The sequence below is a fragment of the Limulus polyphemus genome, unplaced genomic scaffold (assembly GCF_000517525.1).
Source record: "Limulus polyphemus unplaced genomic scaffold, Limulus_polyphemus-2.1.2 Scaffold3951, whole genome shotgun sequence".
In the NCBI taxonomy this organism is placed as follows: Eukaryota; Metazoa; Arthropoda; class Merostomata; order Xiphosura; family Limulidae; genus Limulus; species Limulus polyphemus.
In genome coordinates this window covers 74,408-89,696 of record NW_013669561.1, presented here as the reverse complement: position 1 = coordinate 89,696, position 15,289 = coordinate 74,408, and the positions used below count along the sequence as shown (strand labels likewise).

The window sequence follows — 15,289 nt, the reverse complement described above, 5'->3', positions numbered from 1 at the left end:
GTTATTTATAGAAATGAAACACTAATGATGAGTTCCATGAATAAGTTACTGAATGTGTTGTACGAAGAGTTATTTATAGAAAAGAAACACTATTCATGAATTCCATGATTAAGTTACTGAATGTGTTGTACGAAGAGTTACTTATAGAAATGAAACACTAATGATGAGTTCCATGAATAAGTTACTGAATGTGTTGTATGAAAAGTTAGTTATAGAAATGAAACACTAATGATGAGTTCCACAAATAAGTTACTGAATGCATGTTGTATAAGCAGTGTTATCTTTACAGAGATGACACAGACATACATTTCAGGCTGTAAATAACAATTTAATGTACTTCAAGGCAGGATACTGTACAGATCGACTTGAATTCGAAGTCAACATTAAGGTGAGGTTAAGTAGAGAGGTTAATTGTTAGTGTGGAAGACACAGCACAAAAATAAAAAGTGAATCAATCAATGACAACAGCAGATTTATGAATGCATAGTTTTTTTGTTGTTACAATGACAAGAGTCAAGGTCAGACACAATGTTTCACTTGAATAGACTGCAACTATAAAGTTCTGATCACAACTGTTGACATGACTCTCTTAATTAAAAGATGCTGTTAAACACCATTTAGGTAACACCAACTGCATGTACCTAGCTATTCACTCCCGTTAAATAACACCCAGCAAGGCAAGTCCTCAACATCAAATTTGGTCAGATAGTTCCCAAAAATTCATGTTTTCAGTAAAAACACAAGTTAAGTAACTCACAATAATATAAATCCTTAGTTATCAATTTTACTTAGTGAAACCTAGCAACACAAGTCCTCAATTATCAGTACAGAATAGGTAAAACCGAGCAACACAAGTCCTCAATTATCAGTACAGGATAGGTAAAAACCTAGCAACATAAGTCCTTAATTATCACTATTAGTTATGTAACACTTAGCAACACAAATTCTAAACTGAGCATAAAAAAAAAATTTTCATCATACTACAAGTTCTATTCTGATGCTCTAATCAACAGCTTTTTAGGAAAATAAAGAAATGGATTTTTAAATTATAATCAAATCATAATTTTTTAATAAAGACTGAATTACTGAGATTTATTAATTTCCTATCCTCTGTAACTTCTAGTGTAAAACAGCACAAAATTCATCACTGCGTATCTTCTCATGTTAAATCTTTGTGTCTGTTTCTATGCTTAAAATTTCTAGTTTTATTTATCTTTTCTACTTGTTTTCTGAAGTATGAAAAATGTCTCCAGATTCCAAACACTGTATCTTATTTAAAAAAAAAATTCTAATCAAAGTGTCTGTGCTATTATTACTATATAATAATCATGAAGTTATACTATCTATGTAAATTTTATTAATGACTTCTCTGTCTTTATAAATGCTTATCTTTTCTCAGACTATCACATACAGTAGGAGATCCAATATGCAGAAGGCTTACTGACAGCAAATTACAGCATTTAGTATTTGCGGACCATCAAACGTAGCTGGTGGAAGAGAAACACATGATTGCAAAAAGAAAAAAAAAATCATTCAATCCATTTTAGATTCCTACTTCTTGGATCAATAAATATGTCTTACTGTTGTGTTGTTGCCGATGATGAAGAACTAACTATTTACATCAATATATCATTTCCTTCTCACAACATTTTGTTTACTTTAAATATTACTTCTGACAACCAACAAATGAGGAACACAAGTACAAGTATTACTGGTGCTTACAAACGTTTTGTTTTTCTTTACCTCATTTCTGTTCCAATGAACACTATGACTAAGGATCATTTTCTATGGCCGGTGGGGAAATTTCCCCTATACTACATCTTCTAGAAATATCTTATACAGTCAAATGTTCCTAGTCTGAAGAAGAGTTTAAACCAAACCCTTACCTAGAATAAGAAATAAATCAATAGGGATTCTTTATCTTCTCTATAATTTGTTAATAAAGTAGTCTAAATTAAGACCTCAGTCTGAATTTTTACAGTTTCATAAATCTACCAAACTACAAGTACATTGTAATAATTTTGAAATAATAAAATGTGATTTGTGACAGAAGGCATAACTTACCTATATAACTGTTAGAACTCTCTTATTTTCATAATTCTCTGGGCAATATACTTATTTTCTGTTTCAAATAGCAGACCATAAGTGTTTCATGTACAAAACACTGTAATTCATTGACTGATATTTCTAGCTAACGTAAGCCCTGAGAGTGCTGTCTCTGAAACTGTTAAGAAAGATCATACATCTACACAAACTTTCTATTTATATATATAACTGGTCAAACTAAGACACATGGTCCCAATAGATTAAATCAAACATATACAAATATAGAACTCAAACATAAATTAGTTATTCACAAAAATGCTTTTGATTTTTTTAGGTTATTTGTTGATAACTAAACTAGGGATTTCATTAACAGACTTAGCAAGTAACCACAAGAAAAATAACTTCATATGCAACGGTTGACAGAGTTAAAAAAACAAACAAGTGAAGTAGCATGTCCTGTATTGCTCATCATTTTCTCTAGCTGCAAAAGTGCTTAATACTTTGAAAACTAAACATCACACACAAAAATAATATAGTGACAAGTTATGTCACACCCATATTGTATTGAGATTCTTCATCTGTTTGATCTTTAAGAGGGTAGCTTCTTTACTCAGTGTCTGATAAGTTTAAGGTAAGAAGTTCCACGTTTCGTGCAACAGAAAGGCTAAGTTCTAGTTGGCAACAATAGTGTAAACTAACAATGAGGTTTGGGCTCTCTTAGAAACAGCTTGCATTGTTGAAATTAATACGCAAGCTCCTTATTTTACAAGACAGAAGTGCTGAGTCACTGTCAATGACCATAGAACCAATTATAAAATGAGGAGAAAATTCTCTTAGATCAGTTAATGCTACTTAAACTAATATATAAGGACTTTATTTTGCACAAAGAAAGTCTGAATCTTGGCTGTTGACAACAATATCTATTAAAAATGCAGGGTAGGCCTTCCTGGATTAATTCATACTGTTAAATCTAAACATATTACACAGAATCTGCAGAGAGAATGTAAACAAGGTAGCCTTAGGGTTATGCACAGTATGAAATGGAAATTAGATGATCAATATTTGTAACACTGGTTATTTAACTTTATCAAATACTATAAGAGGAAATTAGAATTTTAACATAAGAAACTTTTAAAAAAAATCACTTGAAATGTTAACCTGAGTACTAAAAAAAAATTTAACTGGCTAGTTCATTCTTGACACCAACCATACCCTCATCATGTCTGGCTGGTTAAACTAAAGTAGCTCTGTGTTTTTTAAACTGCAGATACTCTATGTTATTTTAATGATAAACAATGACCTTTAATGAAATCATGCTTGTCCCAGATAATGACTGATCTACAAAACCTTGAAACTGAGTACGAGAAAGAACACTACTTTACTTCATTTTTAAGAATTATAACAATCAATAATACTTAACTTGACTGAGTAGAGTACGAAACAAAAGAAAAAAGTAGTTTTTTATTACTGTAGGCAAAACCCGGATGGAGTTATCAGCTGATAAACTACACTTGGGAACACTGTTTTATGGCTGACTAACAGTTTATACTCTATAGAATAAGTATTTTATTTTCAAATAGTTCCAAAGTACTTTGAAAAGTAAAGTAAATTTCAAACACAATTTACAGAGATTTGTCATTATTTACAGGGCATATTGAAGGCTGCAGATCTGTCATTACTTATGGAGCATATTGAAGGCTACAGCTTTCTCATTACTTATGGAGCATATTAAACACTGTAGATTTGTCATTACTTATGGAACATATTGACGGCTACAGGTTTCTCATTACTTATGGGGCATATTGAAGGTTGTAGATGTCATTACTTATGGGGCATATTGACGGCTACAAGTTTCTCATTACTTATGGGGCATATTGAAGGTTATAGATTTGTCATTACTTATGGAGCATATTGATGGCTACAGGTTTCTCATTACTTATGGGGCATATTGAAGGCTACAGGTTTCTCATTACTTATGGGGCATATTGAAGGTTGTAGATGTCATTACTTATGGGGCATATTGAAGGTTGTAGATGTCATTACTTATGGAGCATATTGACGGCTACAGGTTTCTTGTTACTTATGGGGCATATTGACGGCTACAGGTTTCTCATTAGTTATGGGGCATATTGAAGGCTACAGGTTTCTCATTACTTATGGGGCATATTGAAGGCTACAGATTTGTCATTACTTATGGGGCATATTGAAGGCTACAGATTGATCACTACGTAAGGGGTATATTGAAGGTGCATACCCTCTAAGGCTAATGTTCACCTGATAAACAAAGACTAGAGCTCAAGATACAAGAGAAGAAAGGTTACAAATACGTAGTTAGCAGTTTATTAGTCATAAGTCTTTTTTACGGTGCTGAACTACACAAAGTTAGTAAAGGTGTTTGTGGTTTCAATTAAAATTGGGTGTTATGGTGTTTATATGTATCATGTACCAATACCTTATGGCACCTGACCTACTGTATAAAAGTGTGACCTGGCAGATTGAGAACTATTCTGCAACTTACATGGAATGAAGCATCTTCCCTCACTGATTCAACCAGAAAATCCACTAAAAGAAATATCCTTTTTTTTTCGCACTTAATTATTAAAGAAATAAAAGTATCCATAAAGCTTCTAAGTTAATTAAAATTGATTTACATACGAATTATAAACATATAAACCCAGACAATAACTGAAGTAGTCTCATTCTATACAGAGAACTAATAGAATTCAAAAATTCCTATACAATGATTTTTGAGAGGGAACGGGAGAAAAAAAAAGTGAATGGCTTGATTTTTACATTCATTTCAATAAGTGAAAAGTTATAAAGACATCAAATTTACTTAAGACCTTTTCAGTGCTCTCATTAGCTTGTATCAAAGAGATACAGGGCTGGAAGTTCAAACCTATATTTTACAATTACATATAGAGAGAGAAAAATGATCCTACTAGTAGTTCACAACCTGAAAAAGAGGAACACCACATGTCACACTTCTCAAATCAACCCATGATAAGTAGCTGAAAGCAGCGAACTTCATTAAGGCTAATTACAAGTACTAATGATGGAATGTTGTAAGTGACACAATGGTTAAATACAGTATGGTTAAGTATCATCACTAATTCGGCACATTGTCAGAAAGTCTGATAGTGTTCAGGTCACTTCATGCGTGCCACTCTGGAACTTTACACTATGACAGAAAGTCTTTTTCTCTATCTTGAAAAGCCAGTCTCTGGTTTCTAAAGTTAGAAATTTGCATCATGGCAGTAAGTGGAATGGTTCCATCCTGAGATTGACCCTCTGCCGGCAGGTCAAGTAGAGTCTTCTCATCTCCAGAAGTTCCTATTGCTCTACTAATTCGTGTAGGTTCTTCTTGGCTGCTTCCCATTTGAAACCGAACACGGGAAATACTAGAACTCTCCTCAGAGGTTGACCATGTGCTAGAATCAGGAGGGTTAGAATTGGTGGGAGTCCCACCTCCACTGGAAGAAGGGGCCCACCCATGTGGTGAGGTTCGTCCTATGTTAGTTTTTAGTTTAGAAATGGGAGCTGGCCGATACCTTCCTGGAATGTCTAGAGTAAGAGGTCGATCAGGGAAGGAATCGAGGCTGGTTTGACGTCTTGGAGTTCCTAAGTGGGGAGGTGGTGGGGGATAATGATATCCCATAGTGTGTGATGGAGGAGGAGGTGGCGTTGGTGGCCGAGGTATATTGTGTTCATGGTCATCCATGTGAAAAGAAGGATTGATGTTAGATGATGACGTATTTGAAGCATTAGATACATTGGATGGAGTACGATGATGTCCATAAGCCATTCTCTGAGGGGTCCAAGGTTGAGCTGAGGTTACAGATGGAATATTTCCTGAGGGAATCGACGAGGTGGGATTTTCATACACGTGGTAGCCTTCTTGATGACGCATAAACTCAGGATAAATTCTCTCAACATGATAAACTTCAGGTCTTGAAGGATCTTGATAGAACCTTTCAATGTAGTAGGTGGACTCCACATTTGGACCTCGATATTCTGGGTAGTAGTGGTAAGGTGGACCATATTCAGTGTAATGGCTGTGGAGAGCTTGATAGCTGTCCTGACGATTATAGTCCAAGTACCTCTCTCCCATGGGAGGTGGCATACCCATGGGCGAAGGACCTATGCCTGAGCTGGAACTGGTAAAGGCATGCTCACTGTCATTACTGGCACTGGAGGATTTTCTACGTGGACTCTGTACTTGTGGGGTGTATGATCCACCGGATCCAATACTTGGATTGTGCTGTGGAGAATCTGTAAATCGTAGAGGTGTTCCGCCAACTTCGAAGCTAATGCTGGGTCTATAGTGTCGGGAATGACCATGGTAAGTATTATGAGCATAACCAGAAGCAGATGAAAACTCATATTCTGGTCCAAGACAATACGAGATGCCTTAAATGAATAACAAGATCATTCATTATTCACATGTTCTAAGCAATTAAATTAGATAACAGTATTACAAGAAAAAACAGAAAAGCACAGTATTTTAATGTTACTATGTTCTTAACCCTATGTGCAAGGGTGGGAGTCAAAATGCACGTTATGAGCTTTTCCAAAATGTAATTAAGCAGCTTCATTATCACTAAAGATGTCAGTAAACTTGGAATAAAAACATAATTATTAAAATATAATATTATATAAAAGTTTTAATTTCTTTATTTCAAAAGGAAATATTTAAAAAATTCTCAGTCTCCACTTGTCCATGTCATGTGATCCCTCTCAGGTCCTAATTCTTTGTTTTAGGTTTTCTTTCTTTCTTTATATGGGTTTCAGAATGTCCACCAAATAGAAACACCAACTATAGATACTGACAGAACAGAATTTAAAATAAGAACTTCCTACCTTCTTTATTTTCTGAGATATCAACAAAGTTGTTACACTCACCAGAGAAACTTTTTCCACCTCTTCATTGCTTTACAAACTACTTATTTACTTACACTTACTTGTCAAGAGTGCATGTTTATAACCAACAGGAAGGCCATTTTGTAAGCTAAATGATTATGATATCTTTATTTTATTTCAGTAAAACATTTAATAGACTGGAAACTGAAGTCAGTGATCCAGTAAATAATGAAATTGTTAACCTTTTTCTATACATCAATTATAAAGTTAGATAAATTATGAGGAGGAGTTCTGCTTTATTCTTTGAATTATTGTTTGTGTTTAAAATGCAACACAAATTATTTTTGGACATCCAACTTAACAACAAAAATTTAAGGTTAATGAAAACTGGTTTCAGAGAGCAAAAGGCCTCAATCTTGAAGTACTAACTTATTTATCTTTTATGTTTATTTCTTATTTATTGATATACGTTTTCTACCAAGAGTAAATAAATAAATTTGTTTTTGCCTTGAGTAACTCTAAAGGAACATACTTAGATGCCATATGATGTAACCTGAAATTATATTTACCCTAGACTGTCTGTACTTCAACTGGCTGATTTATTGCTATTCATGATAGTTACAAATGGTTCAAGGAAGAATAAAACAATAAAACTAAATGAAAACAGTTGTTAATTGTTACAAGTCTTAGGCTGTTTAAGAAAAAAAATTGTGATTTTCTACTACAGCCTGCAGTCATTCTAGAAAGAAACAAGGGTAATTTAAATTTATTTATTTTTTGTTTTTGTGGTAGTTATCAGATTAGTCAAATGGACCAAGCCCATAGAATGTTAGAATACAGAAAATAAGAGATAAAATATAAAGTTTTACTGAAAAAAACTTCGATATTCACTTAGGAAGTTCTAGAGGTTATGCAAATGAAAAACGTATTCTTATTTTTAACATGAAAATCACCTTGCACTCAGACTAGTTACAGTCTGAGTCAGACTGACTAAAGTAAATTCAGTGACAAATCTTTAGAAGAAATGCTTTACTAGAAATTCTGATTTTTTGTATAAAAATACTTGTAATGTTTACTAAAAGCTTATCAAACTTCTTGAAGATACAATAAGTAAATTGAGAATGAAATAAAACATTACTTCTACACTACAGGCTCAGTCCAGTAGACCGACCTCATGCACGTAGGGTTAATACAATTCTATTTGCACATTTTTATATTTTACTATTGCTTACATTAATATTTTCTTATAAAGTTTTACTACTATTTGCACATTCTCATATCTTATATTTTACCACAGTTTGGACATTTATTTTTTCACAGTTTATGACATTTTTTTTCTCAGTAAAGTTCTTCCCTGCTTACACAATTGTACCTTTTCCCCACTATTTACAAAATCATAAATTTTTTTTACAACTGATAATCTATTATTAAGTTCTCAACACAATTCTGCCAATGTTTGTGTGTAACTACTTTTTTGTAAAATGAGGTGAAAATTATCAATTATAAATACATATTAAAAATGTGATAAAAAGGTTTGTGTAGTTACTGTATGTTTTGAGCTATTTTCACAGTTAAAGTTCAATATATTATCAAAAATATTTAAACCCAGTTAGCTTCGTGTGTTTTTGGTCATTTCACAGGTAAAAAACTTTTGTTTGGTAGTTAACATACAAGTATTAACAATCGTAACATTAAAATTTACTTTTATTTTATGAGAAGTGATAACATTTGAAATCATAGCTCACTAGGTTCTCTGTACCACCATCGACGTTCGTCCTCTTCCTCCTCTGTCCTTGAGGGTGTTAATCTTGGATGGAGGTGGGACTGGTTCACCACACGTATGTCAAACCCTGCACCCACCCCAGCCAGCATGGCACCAAGGTTACATATCATAGAATCAAGCAGCTTAGAACCAGATCTTTTTAAACTACCAGAGTCACCAGCTACAGTTCCATTATAAGACCCGTAATGCCGAGGAGATCCCATATCATCAAGTATTTCTTCTTCTGCCCCTAGACAAAGTATACCATCTAAATGGAAGAACACTAAACAAACTCTACTTTATAGACACCACAAAGAATTAAGTTTCTAACAAGATGTTTTGACTAAGTTTACACAGAATTCTTGTATCCACATTAACTTAAAGAATGAAAGAAAGACAGAAACATCAAAATAACACAATGTTACAATATGAAAGTACCATGTCTTGTTCACATCTTCCATTTTTTTACTTTTCTTTTTCATGTTTATGAAATGTAACACCCCATGTATTCAAGAATACCAATTCTTATGTTTTAATGTTTTTTTAATAGTCAAGATGTCATGTTAACCTACCAATTTCATGGAGAGCTCCAATATTAGACACTCCACCTACTGGAAAAGACCCCCGCTGAGTCTTTTCAAGATTTGGAGCACTCTTTGACCAGCGTTTATTTTCATCTATTAGCAGTCTTTGTCTAGAATACCCGCGCTCTTTTTGGTGGACGGTACTGGGTCCCCAGGTTTTGCCCTTAACACCATCAGCTGGCACTGGTTATAAGAGGTAGAAAGTAAGGTTGTTAGCTTTGTTTATGGTGAAGCAAAACAATCTAATGTAGATATTTACAGAAAAAATAACAATGTTTGGATAAAGCCAGGAAGAAAAACCAACGTAGCTATACACACTATTTAAACCAATGACAGATGTAGACTTCAAAGAAATACATTAAACATTTCTAACTGAAGACAAGAAAGACACGCTAAAAGAATTCTGTATATCTTAAACAAGTAACACTTTTTTAAAATATTTTAAAATAATTTGCAGATGTCAGAACTTAAATAGTATTTTTGTAAATAAGAAAACATATAAAAACACTTACAAGCATATGCTCGTAACCGTGGATGATTAGGGGATGCTGGAGGACTTTCTGGACTAGAGGGCATACGTAGAGCCTTCAGGTCTGGCCGAATTGTAGGACTGGGTTGAACTGTAATGTTGTGTCGGAAGTCTGTATGAGAAAAATAAGTTACACTTCTTCTCATTATTCAGAAAACACATGCTTCTTATAAAGACTGTATTCAAAACTGTCATCAAAACAATAGTTTTAAAACTTAAATACACAATGTGAAAATAATACCGAGTCATATCTCGGCTAGTTCTTTGGGTGAAATTTTATTTATTATCTCCAGTTGTCACTCTGTAAATTGACCATGTGCATTGTTGAAATTGGATTAGTTGGGTCAGACACATTTTAAAGTATGTTTAGTAAATTATATAACTTACATATTTTAATAGAAGTAGCAATATGTTTACTACTTATTGTACGTTGTTATTATTAATTTAACTTGTTATTTTTCATCTCCATAAATATATTGCAGAAGTGCTTGTGTTTATACAATAAATATATTGCAGAAGTGCTTGTGTTTATACAATGAATATATTGCAGAAGTGCTTGTGTTTATACAATGAATATATTGCAGAAGTGCTTGTGTTTATACACTAAATATATTGCAGAAGTGTTTGTGTTTATACACTAAATATATTGTAGAAGTGCTTGTGTTTATACAATAAATATATTGCAGAAGTGCTTGTGTTTATACAATAAATATATTGCAGAAGTGCTGTTTTAAATTATTTAGTCTACACTTCTTTTAACATTAATTTTATTAACAGTAATGATTAAAATGTTTGATATTGTTACGTCTCCGTTTGTTAATTAACTTTCCGTAACTTCGTTCCGACGAAACTTTAGCGACACAAGTCCTTACTTAATAAAACTGGTTTATTCTTTCCAAATATAACTTTACGATACACTTAATTTGAACAATCGCACTAAAACAAACGCTATAACAACGAACATGCTCAATAATACTCTCTGACTGCAGATCAATTACTCACTGTCTACTAACACACATTATCCCGTCACGTTGTGAGCGTCTTATTTATATACCAGAAAAACATATATGTAGTAAATGCTAGGGCATTCACGAAGGAACAAGATACTTCTAGAAAATAGGTGGCGTCACACTAGTCCCGTGACCTCGCTGACGCAACAATATATTTATTTGTTTGTATTCATACATACTTTTTATTAGACTAGTTACTTTGCCTTGTTACCTTAGTACTTGGTTTTATGACTAGCCTATGATACTGAACCTTATGATGAAAATATTATTAACAGCAAAGGTACCCAACTAATGAATCAATGACTTTACATACTTCCAGTAAGAATGGTATATCAAATTAGCTATATTCATTACTGATTTAACTTAAATTCTGATCGATGTAGGTAACCTGCCTTCAAATGACATTATTGATGAGCAGGTTCCTAATAAAGAAGTCAAAATGTGTTTGTTTGTATTTAAGCACAAAGCTACACAATGAGCTATCTGTGCTCTGCCCACCACGGGCATCGAAACCCGGATTATATCATCTAGCCATTAACTGGTCATCTTCTTAACAAACAACAAGAATTGGTTAACATTACATTAAAACTTGAACAGTTAAATAATACATTTTTATCTGGTCATTTTATCAGCACTACCTGATTATAACCAATGGTACTAATGTTGGCTACTTTATCACGAGATATCTGTAACCAAAAGTTCAAATTTCACAGTAACTCAAGGCATGCTAATTTGCTAATCTATATATACCCTTCAGCTTCTTGAGACAATTTAATTAAAATTTTTCTTTCTTTAGGCTATCCCAATAGTACAGATAATACAATACCTGAAGGCATGCTAATTTGCTGGCCTCCATGCTTCAACAATTTGAGACGATTCTTCTTAAACTTTCCTTTCCTTTTTTTAGGAGTCGGTCTCCCCTGCTGTTGTTGAATGAAGATGATATTAAGCTCTCTTTCCAAAACATAAAACTCTCTTTCAGCAAGTTCCTGTTCCCGTTTCTTCAACATTTCTTCCTGGATCTTTTGTTGGATGATGGCTTTACTTAGTTCTTCTTCTCTGCAACGTAGTTCCTACACAACAAAGGTCAATATATAAATATCACATACATTCAGTGAATATAGATAAACAACCAAATACCACACAGATTTATTCTAGCTGAATATTTTCATAAAAATTCAACTCAAACATACAATTTTAATGGAAAAATGTTTTTTCAAAATGTGCTTACAAATTTAAATTCTCATGAATACCTACTTCACCTAGCATTTTTTGCTTTAACAGAAAATATATATATATTCAGACTCTAATTTCAACTTAATATTGACATAATACAACCATAAAATTACAAAGATTTTAAGCCATAGAAACGTTTGTGATCTATACATTCCAATAGTTCTTTAACTTCAGAATACTTACTTCTTTTCTGCTCTTTTTTTTCACACTTATACCAGTTAAAAATCAATCCATTTACAGCCACAAGTTAAAGTTGTTAAACACAACATGCTGTGGCCAAGTTAATGTTGTTTCTTTAAATTGCTGTGACCAATACATTCTCATAGTTCTTTAACTTCAGAATACTTGCTTCTTTTCTACTCTTTTTTTTCACATTTATACCAGTTAAAAATCAATCCATTTACAGCCACAAGTTAAAGTTGTTAAACACAAGACTATGGCCAAGTTAATGTTGTTTCTTTAAATTGTTGTACCTGTAGAGTATTGCTTAGTTTCACTTCATTTACTAAAATGTTTTCAAGACCATGGAGATAACTACTACTACAAACAGTGACATGTATGAGCCATCTTTTATTTTTTAACACAACTTTTTCTCACCTTATCACGACATCTCAGTTCATGGAACATTTCACCAATTTCATGTTTCCAGTCCTCCTGTAAGGTGTGGAATGATTCCTGAGGTGTGCTCATGAAGGGTGAGTGAGCAATGATTTCTAAGTCAGTAAGGAGGTTGACAAAAGTTGGCCGGCTGTGAGGATCAGTATTCCAGCATTCTGCATGATATATTAGAGATTTATCTTTATTCATCATTACAAACTGGAGAAAAACTAATACGTCTTAAACACAAGTTGAACTTATAATAATGGTCAAGCACAAGAGGATTTTAAAGTTTGTTTGTTTGTTTTGAATTTTGTGCAAAGCTACACGAGGGCTATCTGCACTAACCATCACTAACTTAGCAGTGCTAGACTAGAGAGAATGCAGACAGTCAACACCGCCCACTGCCAAACTCTTGGGCCACTCTATTACCAACAAATAGTGGGATTGACCGTCACATTATAATATCTCCACGGCTGTAAGGGCGAGCACGTTTGGTGGGATGGGGATTCGAACCCGCGACCTGCAGATTGCGAGTCGAGCTCCTTAACCACCCGACCATGATTTTAAAGATCTGTTTGAAATACATTAGTGAGTATACTGCATAATAAAGCAGACTAGTAAAAATAATGAATGTATATACTATTCAAAGCTATAGAACTGAACTAAAAGGTGAGCTCAAGTGTCACTAAAACATCTGTTTATAGGAAAAGCTAAGATCATCATTACAGAATAAGATTGAAACCATTACCAGATCCTCATTCTTTTTAAATGTAAATTATCCAACAGAAGATCATATTTCTAAAATTTTTCTTCATAGTAATTACCACATGGGATTTAATTTAATTTTATTAATTATATTATATTCGTATTTTTGTTTAGAACATTAGTGAAGTCCAATATTCAATGTTATTACTAGATGGCAGCACATGAATATAATTCTTGTAATACTTAAATATGGATTTTATATAAATACTAGTTCACTCTGCTTGGAATGATATAAACAAAAATTTACAAAACTACAAACAGAAAACTGTGTCTTACTTATAAAAACTTGTATTACCTTTCAAGATTCTTGAAAAAGGAGAAGGACAAGTAGAAGGAATTGGTAAGGTCAGTTTTTGAACACCCACACCATAGGCAACAGCAAAGGTGTCAAAACCCTTGTAGGGTGTTTCTCCAGTTAGCAGTTCCCATAGCAGCACACCATAACTGTAATCATGACAATGCTGCTTAATAGTTCCCACAGTAATATAACCTAACTGTAATATAACATCAGTTAATGGTTTTCAGAGTAATAACAGAGTAATGAAAATAAGGAAATAACTATAGAAACAGTGAATAAAATGAGTATAAATTGTAAACATTAAGGAATCATTCTCCTCCTACCATACAAAACAGAACATAGTCAGGTGCTGATAGTTTTATATGAGTGGCTGTCATCCAACCAATCAAATAGTGCCAAATTAGCATAATGCTTTTCACTTAACACGCACAGGGTCAATGCAATAGATGGACCCTGTATTGGAAAAGGAATGTTAACTATAATTCTGAATTTGATATGTGTATCTACATGAAATGTGACAAGCCTTTAGTACAATGTACAAGTCTCTTGTCACAAAAAATCAGATTTGTTACAAAAGTATCTGTACTCAAGATATGTCTGTGAATTGATGATGTCAGTCTGACTCAGATAAGTCAAAGTGCAAGGTGAGGTTCATGTGAAAAACAAAAATCCTGTTGTCCATCATACAGTTTGTATAACCTCTAGAACTTCTGAAATGTATATCTACAGTTATTTCATTCTGTACACTGTATCTGGTGTTTATTATCCTCTACTAGTAGCTGTCACTAAATAAGCAATGTAGTGTCATATGAATAACTGATAACTCTTGACATCAAATACAATACTATATCCATTGTCACTCTTAGAAGGTCATAACATGCAAATCTTTGTACACAGAGTTAAAACTATGGGCAATCATACTCATTCCCAGCAGTACTATAATAACTCTTAGTATGCTACCAAGTTTTTGGAGTGAGAGTAATGGCATGACTACAAAAGATGGGCCTCCCCACATAAAAAGTAATTGTGCCCCCTACAGTTATTTCCCTTATTGGCAATTCCTAAGTTTATCAGGTCCTTCAGGGCCCCTTTACTAAATAACGTGATAACTAAATAACCATTACTAAATAACGTGATGGTGAGAGGAAGTAAGGGGGGGGGGGGGGTACAGTACTGTCTCTGTCTGCTTTCAGTTGAAAAGTTTGATATACTGTTTTTAATTGCATTTGATAAATGAAATCTTAACTTAGTTTAAAAAATCTCTAGTTCATTAAGAACTGCGATACAAATTAACAACAAATATATGCATACTGTCAAAATTCTAGGCTTCATTTACCAGTATGCAAAGCATCAGAAACAATAAATACAAACTATGATATGTAACAACAGATTTTATATCGTTTTATAATAGACTGAGCAGTAGAGAACTTGGCTCTTTTTTACTGGATCTACGCAATCTTGTTTATATAAAAAACTATTATCTTTGTGGAACCTATATTATATCAAAAAGGCCAGGCCTATAACATGACAGTGTTAAACTTATAACAAGGGGGAAGGTCCTATGTCAGCGGTTTGAAACTGATACTGCATTGAGAGCTT

The 15,289-nt window shown here is 33.3% G+C and overlaps 1 protein-coding gene across 2 annotated transcripts in view; it reads right to left on the bottom strand.

The window, feature by feature from the left end:
• Nucleotides 1-307: 307 nt before the first annotated feature.
• The window catches only part of LOC106470334 (mitogen-activated protein kinase kinase kinase 9-like), an 85,907-nt gene continuing 70,925 nt past the window's right edge, over nucleotides 308-15,289 (bottom strand). The window contains exons 3-9 of one of the 2 annotated variants that reach the window (XM_013930885.2): nucleotides 13,688-13,836; nucleotides 12,625-12,800; nucleotides 11,618-11,864; nucleotides 9,765-9,893; nucleotides 9,241-9,435; nucleotides 8,652-8,918; nucleotides 308-6,456 (exon numbers count right to left, since the gene is read on the bottom strand). In XM_013930885.2, coding sequence (XP_013786339.1) covers nucleotides 5,228-6,456; nucleotides 8,652-8,918; nucleotides 9,241-9,435; nucleotides 9,765-9,893; nucleotides 11,618-11,864; nucleotides 12,625-12,800; nucleotides 13,688-13,836 — 2,392 coding nt within the window. In that variant the 3' untranslated portion in view covers nucleotides 308-5,227. The remainder of the gene's footprint in view (nucleotides 6,457-8,651; nucleotides 8,919-9,240; nucleotides 9,436-9,764; nucleotides 9,894-11,617; nucleotides 11,865-12,624; nucleotides 12,801-13,687; nucleotides 13,837-15,289) is intronic. The other variant, XM_022398952.1, reaches the window with a different exon arrangement.